The sequence below is a fragment of the Taudactylus pleione genome, unplaced genomic scaffold, assembly GCF_031769625.1.
Source record: "Taudactylus pleione unplaced genomic scaffold, aTauple2 ptg000061l, whole genome shotgun sequence".
NCBI lineage: Eukaryota > Metazoa > Chordata > Amphibia > Anura > Myobatrachidae > Taudactylus > Taudactylus pleione.
The window spans coordinates 14,328,095-14,350,148 of record NW_028284463.1 but is presented as its reverse complement, the minus strand read 5'-3'; the positions used below and the strand labels follow the sequence as shown (position 1 = coordinate 14,350,148).

At 45.4% G+C, this 22,054-nt stretch overlaps 1 protein-coding gene across 2 annotated transcripts in view; it reads left to right on the top strand.

Moving 5' to 3' along the window:
- Positions 1-11,297, top strand: part of SYNGR3 (synaptogyrin 3) — a 67,662-nt gene extending 56,365 nt beyond the window's left edge. Inside the window, exon 4 of one of the 2 annotated variants that reach the window (XM_088464778.1) lies at positions 5,808-11,297. In XM_088464778.1, the coding sequence (XP_088320904.1) occupies positions 5,808-6,017 (210 nt within the window). In that variant the 3' untranslated portion in view covers positions 6,018-11,297. Of the gene's footprint in view, positions 1-3,961; positions 4,236-5,807 lie in introns of those variants that run through there. The other variant, XM_088464780.1, reaches the window with a different exon arrangement.
- The last annotated feature ends 10,757 nt before the right edge of the window (positions 11,298-22,054 follow it).

The following is a 22,054-nucleotide window of genomic DNA, read 5'->3' as shown; positions in this document are numbered from 1 at the left end:
AGGGCCAGTGACAGAAGCAAATAAGAGAAGGAGAGGAGAGGGGTGGTGACAGAAGCCAATAAGGAGAGGAGAGGGTGGTGATAGAAGCCAATAAGAAAAGAGAGGACAGGGGTAAAGAGCCGATCACAGGGTAGAGAGGGGAGGGAATTAAAGAGGTGAGAAGTGAATATAATCAATCTAACAGGAAAGGGGAGGTGACAGAAGATGATCACAGATGAGGAAGGGCCAGAGGGGAGGCAATCTGGGAGGCTTGAGGGAACATGTAATGTACAAACAGATCTCAGATCCGTAACTTATTTAGGGTATAGAGCAAGCAAACCGAGATAAGACTAACAGGTGGCCGTCATACTGTGCAGCGCCCCATGAATTCTGGAACCCAGGATGGCGTCCTCAGTCCATTTTGGTGCCCGGAGCTCATGCTCCACTGGAACCACCCTCGCTACTCCCCTGAGAACCCCCCAAACCAGCTCAGCCGAGCCACCCCCGGGGCATCGCTCTAATGAGAAAGGTGTAGTGTAAAATAAGATAGGTAAGAGCAGCTACAGCTGCATATATAGGATGGAGAAGTAAAAATACAAATATAATAAACAAACAGTAAAAGTGTTAAAATGTGCAAAAAAGGAAAAATGTGTTATAATGCGATGCCCTGAAACAGACCAACCAAAGCAATCCAGGGGACCTACGCCCCAAAAATCAATCCAAAATTGACTACAGTATATAATTTGTAGGAATTACCTAAATTGTGCCTATTACTAGTGTGCATTCACAATACCAGACTCCATGCTTTACACCAATAAGGAAGGGGTGCCAGTCCAGGTTGGAGGTGTCTCATGCCGTCAGGTTTGCAAAGAAGCACACTAAATGGAGTGTATAGGAAAAGGTCCTAGGCTGCACACCCTGAATAGATATATAATGGGAAGTGCTACCTGTTAATTGCAGGCACAGAAAAAGACAAATCACAGGTGCTCAACTCCAAATTACTAACTATATATAAATATGGAGATTGTGCAACCAGTACTGCAGTGTTGGGGTCACAGTGAATGCATGACTTGATTTTGTGGACCCCCTTGAATACATAAGCCCCCGTCTAGGTGTGTGTGTTTTTTGGAGGGGCTCCTTCAAAACGTTGCAATGGAGCCCACAAAGTTCTAGTTATTCCCCAGCATTCATCTCTTCATCATATAAGAAAAAGTGACTTAATAAAAATAAGAGCTGCCCTGTTTTTTTCCTGCTGAAGTAAAGCTGGGTACACACCAATCGTTCAGCTGCTGTGTCTGCACTGCCAGCCCTGACATCACAGCTGGGCGGGCATTTAAATTTGCCCACCCAATTGAGACGTCAGTCACCCTGCAGCAAGTGGGGTCGGCAGGTCACCCGTACACACAGCTAGATGTGCCGATATACAGTATCTGCAAGAGATAGCATCATCGGCTGTGCTGGAGGGCATAGGCTCTATATGTCTGTGAACTACGTAGTTCACAGGGAATGTGGTCATAATGCCGACCGTGGGGATTCCGAAGCTGGTATCCTGACACCTATCAGAATCCTGGGGTTAGGGAGAGGGTTAGCATTAGGGTTAAGCACCAGGGGGGGGGTAGGGTTAGGCACTAAGGGGGGTGGGTTAGATTTAGGGTGCGGGGAGGGGCAGGTTAGGTTTACGCACCAGGATGGGATGGTTAGAGTTAGGGGTAGGGAGAGGGGGAGGGTTAGGATACCGGCCATCAGGTGTTAGTATCCAAACCCTGTCAGGATGTCGGCATCGTGATTCTGACCTCTGGGATCCCGAGCACTAGCATCCTGTACCCATAATGTCTGTATACACTCGCTGATCCGCTGTAGATATATTGCCCATTTAATGGTACCGGCGATATATCTGTCTATGTATACCCAGCATTAGACGGAGTTATCCAGAAGACATGCACTGTGCAGTAACAAAAGCCCTCATTCAGAGGCAGTCGCAAGAAGCGATCGCTGTCTCTGAATGAGGGCGGTCGCTTCATTATTGAAGTGCGGCCTCCTGGTCATTAGTTAAGCTGTGGGTTACCACCCACAGCTTAACGACCGACCAGGTTGATGGTCGCGATGGTGATCACCATCGCGACAATCGGGGCTTGCGACGAGACCCTAAGGTCGGGTCTCGGCAACTGCAAGCCCCAGGGAGCTTCCTGCTCTGATCGAGCAGGAAGCTCCCCACTGACATCACTGATGATGTCAGTGCGGCTGCCCACAAAACCACCCCCTCGGTCCGCCTACAAAATGGGGCGAGCTGTCGATCAACATCGACAGCCGCCCCTTTTGTAGCGATCTCCGGAGCGAGAGAGTTTCTCTCTCGCTCCGGGGCTTGCGCACGCACAGTGCGGCCGCAGCGCGTGCGCAGGGCTACCCATCGACCCGGTTGCGAGCACATCAGTGCTTGCTACCGGGTCTGAATGAGACCGAGAATCCACTAGCAGGACATTTGCTGAGCATTACCAGCAATCATTCTTTAAACAATATGCTAATTTAAAATGATTCTCTTTACAGTCTTCATGGCTGTACTCACTACTGACTAGCAGCAGTATGACCGATAAGACCGATAATAATATGTTGTACTTTCACCTGCTGAAGGCACAATAAAATAATGAGACATGACTTGTGCAAAGTAATAAATGAGGAGAGGGGATTAGAAGGGACTAGGAGGAAAGTAAGGGAAAACATGAAAAGTACTGATGTGAATAGCACCCCCCAGTGGACATGGTAAATATGCACAAGTTTCTGTTATGATTTGTGCTGTATAGCCTACTGCTGCCCATAGAAGTAGATCATGCATGTTGCTATAGGGATTAATACCCCTGGGGCTCTCTCTTATTTCCCCAAGTGATGTCCCCGCAGGTGTGCTCCAACCACAATGTAACATTAGGGAAATTGAAAAACATATTGAATGGAAGTTTCAAATAAAAACCTGCAGTTGTGGAACCCTAGAACATCTAAAGTATTACCTGTGGAAATTAATAGTTGCAGTAAATTGTGTTTATTAAACAACTATTAAAAGAACCCAGCCATTGTACTAATATATCCTCCTTACCAGGCATTGGGAAACTTTCGTAAGGTCTTTAGAAATGTATTAGATGTTGACACGGGGGGGGGGGGGGGGGGGGAAGAGGCTTTTTGTTGTAGAAGAGGCTTTTTGTTGTAGAAGAGGCTTTTTGGTTGTAGAAGAGGCTTATTAGAGGCCTGATATACACAGAGGCTTATTTCAATTTGTCAGAGGCCCATAAAGCTGGGTACACACAATACGCTATGTCCGCTATGGATCGCAATGACCTTCGTATAGTGTGTACCGCCAATCATCGTATGATGAATTGTGTGGTCGCATCTTCCCATGTGATGTGCTGCACGTCCGATGCGACGTACGATGCGGTAACATTAATCCTTTAACGATATATCGTGTAGTGGATTAAGTAGTGCGTACGCAGGACACAATATATCGTTACATCATATCGGACCATCTCAAGATCGCCGGGTCATGCAAGTGTGTCTGCGTCCCGACTCATTACTCCTTACCTGAGCAGCTCCACATGCAGCAAAAACTGCAATAAAAGTCATAAAGACTATGGGGTAAATTTACTAAAGTGAGAGTTTTTAGAAGTGAGTTTTAGAAGTGATGTTGCCCATAGCAACCAATCAGATTCTAGCTATTATCTTCTAGGAGGTGCTAGTTAAATGCTAAGTAGAATCTGATTGGTTGCTATGGGCAACATCACTTCTAAAAACGCTCACTTTAGTAAATTTACCACTAGTACTGAAGCTGTGAGGATATTTCTTGTTAATATTTCCTGATCTCTCCACTTTCATGATATTTGCTTAACCGAAATTTAAATCTACATAAGGTGCTCACGAAAAACACCAACCCCCTATATGCTTCCCCTTGCTGTGCCGCCTATGAATCCTATGTCTGAGTCTGTCTCCCGTGTCATTTCAGGGTTACCTGTCACTCTGCTCCTTGGAGAAATTTAAACAGTTAGCCTTTGTCGAAGAAGAGTCAACATCTCTTCCAAACCTCTAATACCCCTTCCTGGATCCCAGATGCCCCTCTCTGGTGTGCCAATTAACCATGGTTCATCATATTAACATAAATTAATAAACTAAGAGCACAGTTATCATCATTAGGGTGCAAATTAATTTCTTTACTCTTTCGGCACATTAACATGTTGACGGATAAACCTGTAAATCTCAGAACCTCGTACCCCTTTGCTCAGTCACCATATCACTTATATTTTAGATGATTAGATCGCTAACTCTTCTGCAGAAGACGGTTCTAGCCACAGTGTGATGGATACATACCGATATATCCTGTACCGTACTTCATCAGCTTACCTGTTACCTGCTCGCCTTTTGGGAGCTGAACCAACATGCAGGAGAATGCAGTGCATCCTAGTGAATCAATAGACTGAGGACCTCATTCAGAGTCGGTCGTTGCGGCCACTCGGTCGTAAGGTAATAGGGGTCGGATATGCAAATGAAGCGCTCGCAAGTTGCGTCGTTAAAATGGGATCGTTAGCTGGACGAGCGAGGGGAGGATGCGGCCGTAAGACTAAAAATACGCCCCCTTCTCGTTCGCATTACATGTCATCTCCGGGCATATAAGATTAATCGAGACCATCGGAGCTGTTCGTAGAGCTTAAGGTTGACCATACCCTCTCTTAAGCCCTACAGTCAAGTCAGTGTAAAAACCTCCCATGTCACATGTGCCATGACACTACTTAGTTAATTATGCACTCCCATAAAATGCCATTTGCATAGTCAGGCACGTCTGCGTTCGGATCTCCACTCCCCCGTTCACAAGCACCTTCCCCTGTTACCACCCACAAACGCCTCATCCTGTCACTCAAACTAACGACATGGCTGTGTTCAAGGAGAGAGCAATTTCTGATCGTAATAGCTAGTTTGCGCACGCGCATTGCGAATTTTACGCATGTGCAGTTTAGCGAACATCGGTGGCGTTCAACCGAGCGGCCGCAACAACCGACTCTGAATGAGGTCCTGAGTGCCCAAGCATTGATAGTCACGGAAATGAGATCCGATTAATCAGGTTTCAGCATTCACTCCAGCACATCGATTCCGGATATAGGGCCTGATTCAGAGCCGCTCGCAAGCGGCCGCTCGTTCGTTCTGAGCGATGTTTGCACAACTGTGCATGCATACGGATCGTAATACGCATGCGCGAACCAGTCAGTGCGGCCGAAAATGTGTTTGTTCGCTAAATAGCGAATGCCTGCTATTTTGAGTGACATGAGGAGGCGTATGTGGGTGGTAACAGGGGAAGGTGCTTGAAAACGGGGAGTGGAGATCCGAACGCAGGCGTGCTTAAAGGTCAAAACGGGCGTTTTATGGGTGTGCATAATTAATACAGCAGCGTCATTGACCACGTCACAGTTTATAGTCAGAACTGCTCGCAAGATTGCGGTAGGAAAAACCAACCACAAGAATAGCGAGCAGTTCATACGCTGGTCGATGTACTCGATTAATCTAATAAATAGCGGACATGACGTAGGATGCGAGCGGCCAGGGGGCGTAGTTTTCCAAAAAACGACCGCAAGTTTTGTTCGCTCGTTCAGACATAGAGGCGTGAACAGACCGCAAAGAGCGAACGGTTCATTTGAATAGCCACCCCTTTTTTCTGAACGAGCGAGCGCAAATAGCGTCCGGCTCTGAATCAGGCCCATAGTTCTAAACCTATTAACCAATCAGCTGCACTCTGAAGTGTTTTTAACTCTTTCTTTGCCCGCCCTGCTAACCCTTTATTAACCCTTTAACCTCTCACACAGGTTCTAATGACTTTGAAAGCCTACCAGAGATTTCAACTAGGAACCGATATGTCTCTGTTTGCAACGGACCAGTTTGGCACTGGAGCCAACGCAGGATACCCGGGTCACCCCACGGGCAGTGGCATTGAAAGCACAGAAGCCTATCAGAGCCCTCCTTTCACTGAAAATGCAGACATCAGCCCCAAGGGGTACCAAGCGCCGTCTTACTGATGGAGGAGAGCACCACGGATGGTTGTACGCAGATGTGAAACCAGTGTACTGATGCAGTGCAGAGAAACCAGTGACTACCGCAATCTGCTGCACATTCTAGATGTGATTACCAGTGCTGGAATTATCCTTGTAGTTAGATGTACAGTGCACTATGTACTGTGATATTGAATGCTTGTGTGTGGTCTCTTCAAAAAGGTTCTTCTTTTTTTTTTTCATTATTGTAAGTGTTCCCTCTAAGGTAAGGATGTCCCACTTTAAACTTCCAGCTATTATTGGATTACAACAACCAGCAAACCCACATAGATTGTCCAACAAGCAAAACACAAATTTTGGCAGTACAGTGGTAGAGGTATCTTTTAGCTACTTTTATGTCATGCTTATGTAATAAGGATCTACACGATTTTCAATGGGCAAACAGACTACAATTTTAGGCTAGCTTTAGGCACTTTGGCCCTCATTCAGAGCCGTACGCTCTGAGCAGAGCGCACGCTCTGAATGAGGGCCGGGCTCCATGAAAATGGAGCGTCCTCCTGGACGCTCGTATAGCTGTGGGTCACCACCCACAGGCTATACGAGCGTGCATTGTGATGGCCGCGATGGTCGTGACCATCGCGACCATCTAAATTGCGAGCCGGAGCCTGCGGTTGAGGTTTTCAACCGCAAGTTCCGGAGTGATTTTGGCTCTATCAGAGCCAAAATCACTCCCACTGACATCACTAGTGATGTCAGTGGGCCGGCTTCTGACAGGAGGCGTTCCCGTGGAAACGCCCCCGTCAGGGAGGCACGCCCCTGGCACGCCCACCAAAGGGGGCGTGCTGTCAATCAACATTGACAACACGCCCCCTTTGATCGGACACAACGAGCGAAGGACTTTCCTTCGCTCGTCGCGTCTGGCGCATGCGCACGACGGAGCTCCCTCCGTCGTGCGCATGCTCAGTCCATAACATCGACCCACTTGCGAGCGGACAGCCGCTCGCGAGTGGGTCTGAATCAGGCCCTTTGTTCATAATTCATTCACTCAGGCGTATTGTGTGTTCTCTTTGTCCAGTCAGATTAAAGTTTAACTTTTGAGATCATTCTACCTGTGACAAGGTTGAGGATAGAGGGCCTGATTCAGAGCCGCTCGCTGTTTGCGAGCGCTCGCTCTGAATCAGGGCGGGGAATTAATTTTTTTTTTCGGCCTCCAGGCCGCTCGCTAAGCTGTGGGTGACCACCCACAGCTTTTGCGGGCGGCCTGGCGATGGTCCGAAGCCCGAGTGGACTTCCTGCTCTAATAGAGCAGGAAGTCCACTACCGACATCACGAGTGATGTCAGTAGGGCCGCCCACAAACGCCAGGCGTTCCTAAGGGAACGCCTGCGTTTGTGTAGCCACTCCCCCTCCCCGTCTACAAAACGGGGCGAGCTGTCAATCAACATCGACAGCCGCCCCGTCTTGTAGCGAGACCCGTCGGGGACCATCGACCCGCATTCGGGGACCAATGACCCGCTTGCAAGCGCTGTGCGCTCGCGAGCGGGTCTGAATCAGGCCCAGAGAACGCAGCAGCAGCAAATGTTAAACGATAGGAGCGAGAAAGTCCATGAGGCAGCAGAAATTGGCGCTCTCGACTAGAACAATGGGAGGATCAACTGACCGGCAGAACAGCTAAAAGTGATTATTTGCCATAGTATGTCAGTATAGTCTACACAGCTGAAATACATTTTCAGGTACTAAATAGAAAAATTTGATGATATTGTAATGTATATTTAAAAATTTTTTAATGTATCTATTTGTTTCTCCAGCGATAACGCTGATATTTTATATATCCCCAATCAGATCTGGAAGCCCAGATTTGTACAGATATATTAACATTAATATTTAAAAACTTAAAAAAAAAAATGTATATTATTATTACTTTCATATTATCGCCATCCTGAGAGGGCAATAACAGACCAGGCACTGCGGCTGTACACTCATGGGGAAACCATCAGTGAATCATACCTCTGGCAGGGGGAGGGGGGTTATTACCGGCAATAATAATCTTATTAACCCTTTATTTGTTGTATAGGGTGATGCAGGCGGCAAGACTTACTTTAATTCATTTTATATAGTTCTTAATTCCATTTCTATAGATTTTTAACACAGACATCTGAAGTGTTTCTGGTAGCTTGGCTACTGAAGCCGCACTGAAGAGACTTGTGAGAAATTATTGTATTCACGTATTTCATGAAATCCCAAATATCTGATGATGTCTGTTTATATCAGTTGCTCTTCTATTCTAATTGTGGTTTTCAGATATAAATATTTCCCGCTCTATCGTTATCGTTCAGTCGCTCATTAATTGGGCACAAATTGGGCATGAAAATGTCGGAAACGACCAGCGATGCGCACTCCCTCTGGTCGTTTCCGACATCAATCACCGTCTGAGCATGCCGGTCAATCTGACGATAACGACAGATTGGCCATGTTCAGGGATGAGGGAGGGTGCCTGCACTGAACGACATATCGTTCAGTGTAGGCACTACAGGGGATGGGGAACGAAGGCACGATTACAATGTTGTAATCGTACGGTCTTTCCACTATCTGCTAGTGGATATGCACATTTACAGTACATGGCACGCTACATTGCATAATAAGAGTGCACTTTTAAAGCAGTAGTTTGAATGCAGAGAACATACAAACAAAGATGGGCAGCGTCTTTCTGAAAAATACAGCTATTCAAACCACATACAGGCCCGGAAAGAATATATAGTGCACCCACTGCCAACAAACAGGAGAGGCAGCCATTTTGTGTCTCCTTGAGATGTCACAGAGTGACAAAATGGAACTCGCATTCCACATGGCTGCCACTTTTATGACAGACCTCATGTAGTATTTCCCAGAATCCTTTCCCACTGTGACAGACAGAGACTTTAATGGCTAGGTTTAATGAATATAATAATACGCTTGCTTCCTAGTCCCAGGCAGCCTTCTAGCAACATGTAGCAAACCAGTTGTAGCTAGGGGTATACTATTTACTGTATATTTTGGGGTTCTTAGAGGGAACACTGGAAGATTTTACGACGTGGAATTTGCTCTTATTATGAGAAATGTTCTGTTGACATTCAGTTTATGTGCCTGTCAGATAATAATGTGTGTCCAGAGCACCATGTCGTCTTTTCTACCTAAATGTACAATCGTACTACAGATGATGTGTTTGGCTACAGGGTCCCTTACTGTGGTAGCGTGTGCATTTAAAGAGCACAGCTGGTCACTTTGTGCATCCAAACTTAGTACAGATTATACTGTCCGCAACAAATGAAAAGAAAAGGTAACAAAATATACGTACTTTCAAAAGTGCTTTTGCTTCTTAACGAAGACTTCTAATCATATAATCATAGGGCGATATCCAGTTAGCAGCGCTAAAGTAGCGCTACTAATGAATCATCACGGGGCTAGCTAATTAGCCCCGAAGTGCTGCCCAACACCGGCACTTATCGTGGGTATTTTCGGGACCTGATGTGTCCTGAAAAATAATCCACAATTGCCGTTTGTTCACCCCCGCAATGGCGAAAACACATAGGATCCGTAATAAGCTCACAGACCTATGTGTTTTCGCCCGAAATATTCCATTTTTTTTTCGTCTGAAACAATAGGAAATGGGGTAAAGAAACATCGGTGAAAAACTGGGATTATCAGTGAAAAAGCCCTGTTTTTATGTTCTTGACATAATATCGGGGCTAATTGGATGCCAGACTTAAACTTTGATGTGGTGATGCCAATCTTTAGCGAGACGACGGGGGAGCGAATTACACTGCAGTGAACTAGAGAGAAAGGCTTTAGTTTCTCTCACGGATTGATAAATTCCCTGCTATATCTTTCAGTAGCCATCTATTGTAAGACACAGCAGAGGGTCACCTACGTAGAAGTACAAAGGATGAAAATTGTGGTTTAGATTTTCTTTCAAAATGTAAACCGAGGCGCAATGTACAAATAATGTCAATTGTTTTTCAGTACGGAAATGGCGGGGTGACCACATATACATGGGTATCTTATCTTGCTGTGACTAAATGAAGCAGAGATGAGAGGACATATTGCATTTGGGGGTCTATTTACAAAGCAGTGTTAGGAGGCAGAGTGAAAAGTGATAAGGAGCCAGCCAATCAGCTCCCAACTGCCATTTTTCAAACACAGCCTGTGAGATGACAGTTGGGAGCTGATTGGCTGGCACCTTTTCACTTTCTTATAACTTTTCACTCTGTCTCCTAACACTGCTTAATAAATAGACCCCTTGGTATTGCACTTGTTCTGTCCATGACAATACTACACTTGCCACTAGGGGGAGCTATGCAGCCCTTCATATGAACCTCGCTCCGAATCACAGCTGCCAGAAATTTTGCTATGCACTGAAGTGTTTGACATAAAAAAGTGCATTTTTAATAACTTTTTAATGATAGTCTTGAGGAGACGTTGTACATTCAAACACAGACAGCAAGATATGATTATGGAATTTAATGTGGGGAAGGATAGTTAGAAAGCACTGTATTACCTATATAATATAAGGATCATTATTGTCAAATATTCTTTACGAGACCAAATTTCATGGGTTAACCGGGAACGTTAAACTGCTGAGTTGCACCAATCCCGGCCAGGAATACACCTTTTTAGGCAACTTATATTGGGATGAGCAGCTATTCTACTCTTAGTCCGACAGCCAGACGATTCCAAAGGGCTAGAGCAACCTGCACTTTAGTCCGTGCACAGGGCTAGACCAAAATGCAACCAGAAGATTGGAAGGTGCACAGAGCTAGACCAAACTGAGGATTAGGACATCCATCTACCTGCAGCCAATGAGAGCCTTATGCCATTCGCATCACTAGACCAACCTGCAACCAATCAGAGCATTAGAACATGTACAGGGCTAGATCAAACTGCAACCATTCAGAGCATTAGAACATGAACGGGGCTAGACTAAACTTCCACCAGTCAGAACATTAGAAGATGTACAGATTGGGGGTGGGCAAAAAGTGGCCCTCCAGCTGCTGGTGAACTACAAATCCCAGCATGCACTGCAACAGTTTTAGCATGGCCCTATAGCAAAACTGGCAGAGCATGTTGGGATGTCTAGTTCTACAACAGTTGGAGGGACGCTTATTGCCAACCCCTAGACTTAAATGCAAAGCTTTAGAAGATGCAGAAGATTAGACCAACTTGTAGACAGGGTTAGAGAACACTTAGCTACCTGCAGCCAATGAGAGCCTTAGAGCAGGCCTGGCCAACCTGTGGCTCTCCAGCTGTTGTGAAACTACAAGTCCCACCATGCCTTGCTACAGTTTTGCTATTAGGGTATGCTAAAACTGTTGCAGGGCATGCTGGAAATTGTAGTTTCACAGCAGCTGGAGAGCCACAGGTTGGCCAGGCCTGCCCTAGAGCATTCACAGGGCTAGACCAACCTGCAACCAATCAGACCATTATAACATTTACAACACGGTTTGCATGGAGCTAGCTCGAAAAACAGACAAAGAACATGAGATAAAACTTCCTTTGGTCTTCTAGAGAAAATTAATTAGATTTTCCTGAAAAGTCAGAATTACGTCTTTTTTTTTTTTTTAACTTATTACTGTGTACCGATGCTATTCTTGATAATAATGTGGCATTTTAGTTTTTTAATGGACTAAATTATTGTGTCACCATCCTAATATTTCTGTATCAATTTTATGCTGGCACATTGGAAAGAATGGACGTTACAATAGATTACCAGTGGACACAAAAGAAAATAAATAATTCCCAAACCATGGGATGCAACCACACAGTGTCCTAAGTTCTGTCATGTTACCTCAAACGTTTCAGTGTAATATACATCAGGTATAGGGTATACCCTATGTATCAGCAGTATGTGAACTTTGGCACAGATGTAGAATTGTTATAGCTGGCTCTTGCACTAAAGAATGTACATCTTGCAATATCCCACCAAAAGTTTCAAGGAACTTAAAGAACTGTCGGTTCCGTTTACTTACAGCGGAGGCAGCCATTTTTAGGACTGAAGCAATGTGAATGACACAGCACTGTGATCATTGATAGGCTGATCGGTAACCCACAAAATGGCTGCCTCCGCTGTGCAGATTTGAGCGCTACATTTTAAGCCATCAAGAGCCACTCTACTGCCTGGGACTCATGCCACATTCAACTTCCCAGCTAATACTGAGATTAGAAAGGACTCAGATGTGCTCATCTGTAACAATTCCCAATAAATCACTCGTTACCCATCTGCCCAACCAGTATATTTCACTTGCAGTCCTCCACATGATCTATCGCCAGTCAGCAACCATGTCCTCACTGGGCCCCTCGCGCCGGACTCCGAGGCTGTACACAAATTGTCATTTATAACGTGTGGTGTGTGTCTGGACAAAAGTAATATGTTTACAATTATCTGTATATATTGTATCTCCTGAAAGAACAATCTGTGATTGTGCGTTTTCAGTAGCGTCTTGTGTCAAAACCGTACCTTGTTTTCTGTACATTATGAAATAAAACGTTAAATGGTAAGAGACTGTGGCTGAATTTATCGCCTAACTCCAAACCAAAGCATCTGAAAATAGCGGTTATCTAGCATATTACCGAGACATCCGTCCCTAGCCAGCAGAGCTTACAACCTAATTTCTTTACCATACAAGGTTCATTGCAATTGGTTGGAATCCAAACTCAAACCTCCAAGTGACGATTAAATTATTTATTTAGCACTTATACTACTTAGGGGTCAATTCAATTAAGAGTAGTTGGGTCCTGCGAGCTGTTTTCATGGCAAACTCGCACAGTGAATAGCATTTGCAATTCTATTCCAGACTCGCACTGTTTTCCCAGCAAATTCAAGTTTCTTTCTGCACACCCCCCTGAGCAAGTGAAAAGGTAGGGAAAATCTTTGTTTTAAGGTAAAAAAATGTTGGGACACAGTGCAGAACCTCTTGTGCACCCCTCCCAATGAATAATCATGCAATTGGAAAGGTTTAACTAACATAATTTGGCCATATAGACATGTCATGTTTCAGGTGAATTTCTCTAAAAAGCTCACTGGGTTAAATGATGTGGGACAGGTATGGGGAGGTGTAAATAATGTAGGGCAGGTATGTGGAGGTGTAAATGATGTAGGGCATGTATGAGGATGTGTAAATGATGTGGGACAGGTACGGGGAGCTGTAAATTATGTGGGACGAGTATGGGGAGGTGTAAGTGATGTGGGACAGGTATGTACGGGTATGGGGAGGTGTAAGTGATGTGGGACAGGTATGTAGAGGTGTAAGTGATGTGGGACAGGTATGTAGAGGTGTAAATGATGTGGGACAGGCATTTATAGGTGTAAATGATGTGGGACAGGTATGTGAATTTGTAAATGATGTGGGACAGGTATGTGAATGTGTAAATGATGTGGGACAGATATGTGAATGTGTAAATGATGTGGGACAGGTATGTGGAGGTGTAAATTATGTGGGACAGGTATGTAGAGGTGTAAGTGATGTGGGACAGGTATGTAGAGGTGTAAATTATGTGAGACGGGTATGTATAGGTGTAAATTATGAGGAACGGGTATGTGGAGGTGTAAATGATGTGGGACAGGTATGTAGAGGTGTAAATTATGCAGGACAGGTACATGGAGGTGTAAATTATGTGGGACAGGTATGTAGAGGTGTAAATTATGTGGGACAGGTATGGGGAGGTGTAACTGATGTGGGGCAGATATGTGGAGGTGTAACTGATGTGGGGCAGATATGTGGAGGTGTAAATTATGTGGGACAGGTACGTGGAGGTGTAAGTGATGTGGGACAGGAACGTGGAGGTGTAAATGATGTGGGACAGGTATGTGGAGGTGTATATTATGTGGGACAGGTAGGTGGATGTATTTTATGGATGGGAGAAAAGTTTTAGAACTTGCAGATGGGAGCTAAAAGCGTTATATTTCCCAACTGTTTAAAACTTAAAACATAAAAACACTGCAAAATCACTTTACATACATCTTAAAGTACCTCAAAATACTGTAAAGACTTTCATTTACTGAAAAAAACCCTTGGTTGCTTTCATTTTTCCACCAGTAATTAAAACAAATGCAAAAATCAGTAATTTGACACCTTTTAAGAACCTCCAGTGCTTTCCTTATGGTCACTAACAGCCTTCTATATGTTCCTGCTATCTCAATTGTCACTAACAGCCTTCCCAATGTTCCTGCTGTCGCAGTCACTAACAGCCTTCCCAATGTTCCTGCTATCTCAGTTGTCACTAACAGCCTTCTATATGTTCCTGCTATCGCAGTTGTCACTAACAGCCTTCTATATGTTCCTGCTATCGCAGTTGTCACTAACAGCCTTCTATATGTTCCTGCTATCGCAGTTGTCACTAACAGCCTTCTATATGTTCCTATCTCAAATGTCACTAACAGTCATGTTCCTGCTATCTCAGTTGTCACTAACAGCCTTTTATATGTTCCTGCTATCTCAATTGTCACTAACAGCCTTCCCAATGTTCCTGCTGTCGCAGTCACTAACAGCCTTCCCAATGTTCCTGCTATCTCAGTTGTCACTAACAGCCTTCCCAATGTTCCTGCTGTCGCAATCACTAACAGCCTTCTATATGTTCCTGCTATCTCGGTTGTCACTAACAGCCTTCCCAATGTTCCTGCTATCTCAGTTGTCACTAACAGCCTTCCCAATGTTCCTGCTGTTGCAGTCACTAACAGCCTTCCCAATGTTCCTGCTATCTCAGTTGTCACTAACAGCCTTCTATATGTTCCTGCTATCGCAGTTGTCACTAACAGCCTTCTATATGTTCCTGCTATCGCAGTTGTCACTAACAGCCTTCTATATGTTCCTGCTATCGCAGTTGTCACTAACAGCCTTCTATATGTTCCTATCTCAATTGTCACTAACAGTCATGTTCCTGCTATCTCAGTTGTCACTAACAGCCTTTTATATGTTCCTGCTATCTCAGTTGTCACTAACAGTCTTCTATATGTTCCTACTATCTCAGTTGTCACTAACAGCCTTCTATATGTTCCTGCTATCACAGTTATCACTAAGTCTTCTATATGTTCCTGCTATCTCAGTTGTCACTAACAGCATTCTATATGTTCCTGCTATCTCAGTTATCACTAACAGTCTTCTATATGTTCCTACGGGTTGGCTACGGGATGCCAGCAGCAGAATCCTGATGCCAGCATCCCGAAAGGGTTAGCATACCGACACTTGTTGGGTGGTATGCTAACCCTCTCCCTCCCCTAAACCTTCCACCCTGGTGCCTGATCCTAACCTCCCCCTAATCCTAAATCTCCCCCCTTAGTGCCTAACCCTCCCCGCAAACAAGCTACTTACCTTCGGTATCCCAGCGGTCGGGATGCCGGCGCCGGGTTTGTGACCGGCATCGGAATTCTGGCGCCGGTAATGTATATGTTGGCATCCCGACCGCATGGAAAGGACATATTCTACACAGCCCAAAACAAAACACACTGTGCTCCAGTTTGAGCATACATTCTAAAGCCAAGTAACCCACAAGTATGTTTTAGGACTTTCTGGGAGGAAACTTGCACAAAAACATGAACTCTGCACAGATTGGGCCTTGATGAAAATCAAACTCAAGATTCGAGTGGTGAGACAACAGTACTGACTACTGTGCCACCCAGGCTGCTGTGTACAGAAGTAGCAAGTCCCATCTGAGCACACCAACAACAATAGGTCCTCCTTACTTTATGGTAGTTTGTGGTGATGAAAACTTTGGCCTCAATCACTCGGTCAGAAACATGGCCTTATCAGACATGCCATTAAAGCCAACCAAAGACTTCCTTGGGTCCCTTGTTCTGGCATAGTAGCGTCTGCTTTGTTGTTTAACAGAGATGCCATCATGTTGAAATCTGAATGACCTCATTCTCTGGGATGTAGGCCCTGATTCAGAGCCGGACGCTCTGACAGAGCGCTCGCTCTGAATCAGGGCCGTCCCTCTCGCTATAGCGAGCGGCCAAAATGATGGTCGCGTTGGTCAAGAGTGCTTTTGGCTCTATCAGAGCCAAAAGCACTCCCACTGACATCACTTGTGATGTCAGTGGGGCCGGCCCCAGACGGTAGGCGTTCCCATGGGAATGCCTCTGTCTGGGCAGCAACGCCCCCGGCACGCCCACCAAAGGGGGCGTGCTGTCACTCACCATCGACAGCACGCCCCCTTTGGTGTGAGACCCATAACGACGGCTTGGCCGTCGTTATTCGGGTCTCGCGCATGCGCACGACGGAGCCGCCTCCGTCGTGCGCATGTGCACTTGGCCAACATCGACCCGCTTGCGAGCGCTCAGCGCTCGCGAGTGGGTCTGAATTAGGCCCATAGAGCCTTCCCACTGAAACAGTCCTGGGATTATTATCCTACCTAGATCACTGGAACATTTAATTCTGTCCAGTGCATAAGCCCTTTGATTTGGGACCGGACTAAAAATCTGAGGAGGCCCTGGAGACCCACCCAGATTGGAACCAGTACACATGCATTCCCAATGTTCTTTGACATAAGGAGCACAAAATAGTTACTCTTATTGAAATGGTGCCGACAAGTATTTGTAACACATTATAGGGAAAATTACAATGAAAACCATAAACACTACAATATACAATGGTTCCAATAGACAATACAAAGGCAAAAAAAATATCAAACAGTGAAATAGTGTATTATATTATATACTACTATACAGTAGTTTTAAAAATAGCACTCAGTGACCCAGTACCCTGGGAAGGGCAGACACAAAGGATCAGAGCCGCTGACTGTGACCGGGAGTGCACTGGAGACAGGAATAGTGCAGGGACAGAACCAAGAGGGTGGAGAAAGAAGAAGAAAGGACTTTGGACCTCATTCAGACCTGGTCGCAAGCACTGAGCGCTCGCAACCGACTCGATGGTTAGACCTGCGCACGCGCAGCGGCCGCACTGCGCGTGCGCAAGCCCCAGAGCGAGACAGAAAATCTCTCGCTCCGGAGCGCTCTACAAAAGGGCGGCTGTCGATGTTGATCGACAGCTCAGCCCGTTTTGTAGGCGGGGGGGGTGGCTACACAAACGGAGGCGTTCCCATGCGAAGGCCTGCTATTTTGTGGGCGGCCACACTGACATCATCAATGATGTCAGTGGGGAGCTTCCTGCTCAAACAAAGCAGGAAGCTCCCTGGGGCTTACGAGTGTCGAGACCCAACCTTAGGGTCTCGTCGTAAGCCCCGATGGTGATGACCATCGCGACCATCACCCTGGTCGCAAGCTAAGCTGTGGGTGGTAACCCACAGCTTAGCTTGCGACCAGGAGGCTGCACTTTATAAAATGAAGTACCACCCTCATTCAGAGAGAGCAATCGCTTCTTGCGACAGCCTCTGAATGAGGTTCTTTGTCCCCAGGGCGAAATGGTGTGTTCCCCAGGATTGGAAAGTGGAGGAGGAGATACAGAAAGATTTTGGAAGAAAATGTCCTGATGGATAGAAGCAATTGTGGATGAATAGTGAGTGGCAAAACAAAGAGTCGTGAGGAGGTACGAGAGCGGGATTGCAGAGGATGGAATTGAAGGTGGCCACAGGGGTTGGAGAATTGGGAGAAGAGATATTAAAACTGTTTAGAGCGGGGGTTTCCTACCACAGTCCTTCCATTCACACTAACAGTGCAGATTTTAAGGATAGCCATACTTGAGCAATGAACACACATGTATTAATTGGTACCTCAGTTGTTTTGGTTCAAGCATGGATATCACTTAAACCTGGACTGTTAGTGTGCCTTGAGGACCGAGGTTGGGAAACACTGATTTAGAGCATAGGTCCTCAAACTCGGTCCTCAGGACCCCAAACAGTGCATGTTTTACAGATCTCCTCACAGAGTCACAAGTGAAATAATTAGCTCCACCTGTGGATCTTTCAAAATGTGTCGGTGAGTGATGAGTACACCTGTGCACCTGCTGGGTGACCTGGGAAACGTGACCTGTGTGGGGTCCTGAGGAACGAGGTTGATAGCTACTGGAATAGAGTGAGGAGAAGAGCACAGCTACATTATAAAAGGGGAGCAAGAATTTAAAATCAAGAAAGTCAGAAAGTGAGTGGAATTTTCTCCAAAATCAGAGCAGGGACATTTTTTTTGAGCTTTTGGGTCAATCTAGACCAGAGGTTCCCAAACGTGGTCCTCAAGGCTCCCTAACAGTTCAGGTTTTAGAGATATCCATGGCTGAGCACAGGTGGTTAAATCAAATTGACGGAGGTACTAATTAAGTCACGTGCGCAGCCATGGATAGCTCTAAAACCTGAACTGTTGGGTAGCCTTGAGGACCACGTTTGGGAACCACTGGTCTAGACTGTGTCGGGGTTGGGAGAGGACCTTCGGAGATTGAGGAAAAACAGATGAGGCAACAGTAAGGGTGACGTTATAGTGCAAGGCAGCCTTATCAGGGTTGGAAAGTGCACAGATGGGGGAAAAAAGTCTGTCCAGGGAATCAAGGTTACTCGGAGTGAGGCCGGGAAGGATATAGAACATTGATTTATAGCAAAAACTCATGTCCATCTTTGATAATTATATCCCACCCCCTTCCTCTATCAATGGCAGCAGTCATTGATTTGCCCTGATATTGATGCCGGTGTTATTTCTCAGATTGGTTGTGATGCTTTGGCCAATGAGTTGGGGGAACCAGATGTTGGTGTGCCCTCTAAGCTGTGTTGAGGTGTCGGGGAGCCCACATACACATCTGGTTTATAGTAGATTATGGCGCTGGACCCCTGATCACCATGTGGGGGTCCTGCTTGAGCTGGTTCAGGATGGTTTGACCTTTTTTTCCTTCTAAACGTGGAAGATCTGTTGGGTTACTTACTAGTGTACATACAGTTCTCTGGCATGTGCTGCAGTAACACGGTTAACAATCCCTGGGGCTAACCCTTTCAGCTTTGTGCATTAAACTAGTGATTCAACAGTTACGCGAGCCAAGCTCAGCTAGTAACAGTGAGGCAAATCCCAAACTCCGGGAGCTGAGCAGATGCCGGCACCTCAGAGGTGTGGCGACCACGAGTGTTACATGCTGTTCTGTAATTAGTCATGTGAGCCGTGGTGTGTATTCACGTCTCCCAGCATGCCCTGACTGCAGAGCCACAGGCTGGTTAATACGAACCTGGTGACCCCACATCAAACTCTGTCATTGCAGTCCAGTTTTTAAGGATATCCATGCTTTAGCGCAGGTGACTTAGGCCCTCATTCAGACCCGGACGCAAGTGGCCGTTCGTACGTTCGGTGTACGTAAAAAAAATATGTAAATTCAAGCACTCGCTCGTATTTTCGAACGCAGCCAAACATCCTCCCCAAACTCAAGCGACCCCTCCTCTAACTAACGAGCGTGCCAAATAGCGAGCATACATCCCCGAAATGGCTTGAAGGGAACGCACGCACAAGTACAACCCGGAAGTGGGACTGGCAGATTTCGATTACCTGCTCGTTTATTCTGCCTACCTCCCTCAATCGTATCATGCCAATCAATGTATCAATTAGCTCAAGTGGTTTTTTTTTTTTTTTTTTTTAAACACAATGCAATAAACTTTAATCTTGTCCGTGTTTGTGTTTACCCGCAGAATACGTACGGCTTAAACATTCGCTTTTATTTGTCAAAATACATGTTAGCCCCAATTAAACAATTGTTCTATTTGTTTTTCTACCCGCATATTTCCCGGGGTTCATTTCTTTATTTAAATTTGCTTACGCATGTCACTGCATCAAGCCTATCATAACTCTCAAGAGATTTCTGGCCCTGTCGAACACATGACTCATACACTAACCAATAGAATTGGTCCTGTTAATTACCCAAATACATTAGCCAATCAAAATTATTTTTGGCACTTTATTAAAAACGATTTTTAACAAATACATCATTGCCATCATGAGAGCCTCCGCATTCACCAGGCGCGAGCTGCTGGTGCTAACGGAGGTGATGGATAGGCGGATCACCAGCCAGCCTCCACCCATCACCAATCGCGAAAAGCGTTCCGCATATGCGGAGGTACGGGGCCGCCTGCTCTCCTTCGGCTCACGCCGCCAGATCGGGCAGCTGGAGCGCAGGTGGTCGGACCTGCAACGGCGGACGCCCCGCTTGCTGGCATGCTTTCGCATGCAGATCGCAGAAAGTAAGTTTTAGGGACTGTGGTTTTCATGTTTATCTTTGTGGCCCTAACTGCGTGTGCATGTTTTCATGTATGTCATATTTATTCATTGTACTCATATCTGCATGGCCATGTTTTCATGTATGTCATATTTATGCATTGTACTCATATCTGCCTGGCCATGTTTTTCATGTATGTCCTATTTATTCATTGTACTCATATCTGCATGGCCATGTTTTCATGTATGTCATATTTATGCATTGTACTCATATCTGCATGGCCATGTTTTTCGTTTTTTTGGGTCATAAAATAGTGTTTTTCTCGGATTTGGGTTGAAACTAACCACAATTTGTTTCACATATTTTAGGGGCACAACGAAGACTACGGCGTCATTGTCATCCCAGACGGCGCTCACGCCCACTCTCCCCAACCCCCAGCCAACCCTCCACAACCCCAAATTCCCCTATTTCCCACTCCTCCCCAGCCTGCCAAGACCCTCTGGCGGAAATTTCGGGGCTCCTTCCCCTCCGTCCCAATTCCCCCTCTCCTCCAACCACCCCTCTTCGAATTACCCCCTCCCCGGATTCTGAAATTACCCCGCCCAGATCGTTGGGGAATGGAGGCACCTCCGAGGAGGACGAGGGAGGGCCTTCTGGAGCTGCCGTTTTTTCTACCGGTATGTTTTTGTTTCTTTTTCGCCACAAACTGTTTGTATGTAATCATGTGTCGTTCCCTATTTTTGAGTTTTTGGGTAGACTTTTGGTGATTTTTCAGATTGCCTTTACCTGTTACTGCTGATTTCACCATACACATATCACACCTGTCGGAATTTGTTTATTGGCCTTGTATTTTTGGGCTACACCATTTTGGGGGTGGATGGGTTTTAATGGTGTAATTATGCTTTGTTTCAAAATATTTGTATTGTTGTTTTGGCTTGTTTTTTAATGTGGTTTCATTATTGTTGTATTAATCCCCACACTTTTCTAACCCACAGAGGCGTAGGGCTGAATTAGCCGCCTGTGTGGCCCATATGCGGGACAATATAATCGGTCTGCTGATGGTCCTTGACCATATGTCGGTCCTCCTTAGGGACTAGTTTTTTTTTGTTTTTTTGCTATATTTAAATAAATTAATATTTTCAAATTAACGTTCTGTCTCATTCGTTATTTCAAAATCAGAGATTGTTTACCCTGACATAAGTAGACTCTTCCTGCAAGGATTTGCAATTTTTGTCAATAAGATTGTGTGTTGTATTTTTATGTAAAACAGGCACAAGAAGCACCTAACAGTAACAATCTCATTTCCCTTTTTTGGTGTAGTCACAATTAGATATTACTACATTTTACAGGTTCCTAGTTGGGGTGCAAGCTGCTTAGGCCGATATTACGAAGCCAACTGATTGTACAGGATTCCTTTGGGTGTTGGTTTGGACCCTGAAAACATATTACATTTTAGCTCAACTTGCGTCATTACTGGATTACCCCTTAGGCAAATGTAACGTGTGTGAACCTGGTTACACTTGCTTGTAACGTTCAAAAAAAGGTACAAAATTACACTCTCAAGACATTTATTCACAACATAACTCCAAAATCAAAGTGGTCACTCACAAACAAAACACACAGTGATAATCACAAATACAACAAATCAAGAACTGGTTGACGAAGGACCATGCCAACATGATTCCACAAATATGGCGTTGCAATATGGGTTCCATAATATATCCCCAAAATTTCCACATACAGGTTTTTTAAGGGTAGCAGGAAGTAGTCATCGTTGGAGTGCCAAAGATTATAGAAAAAAACAGAAGATGGAGAAAATAAAAAAAATTAATTAGATGTTCTCAAACAAACCGTACCACATTGGGTATAAACACTGTTGTTTTGACAATAATTACCTAAAATATCTGGCCACCACATCATCGCGTATGGCCCCCCCACATACTGACCTCCGACCAACCTCGGG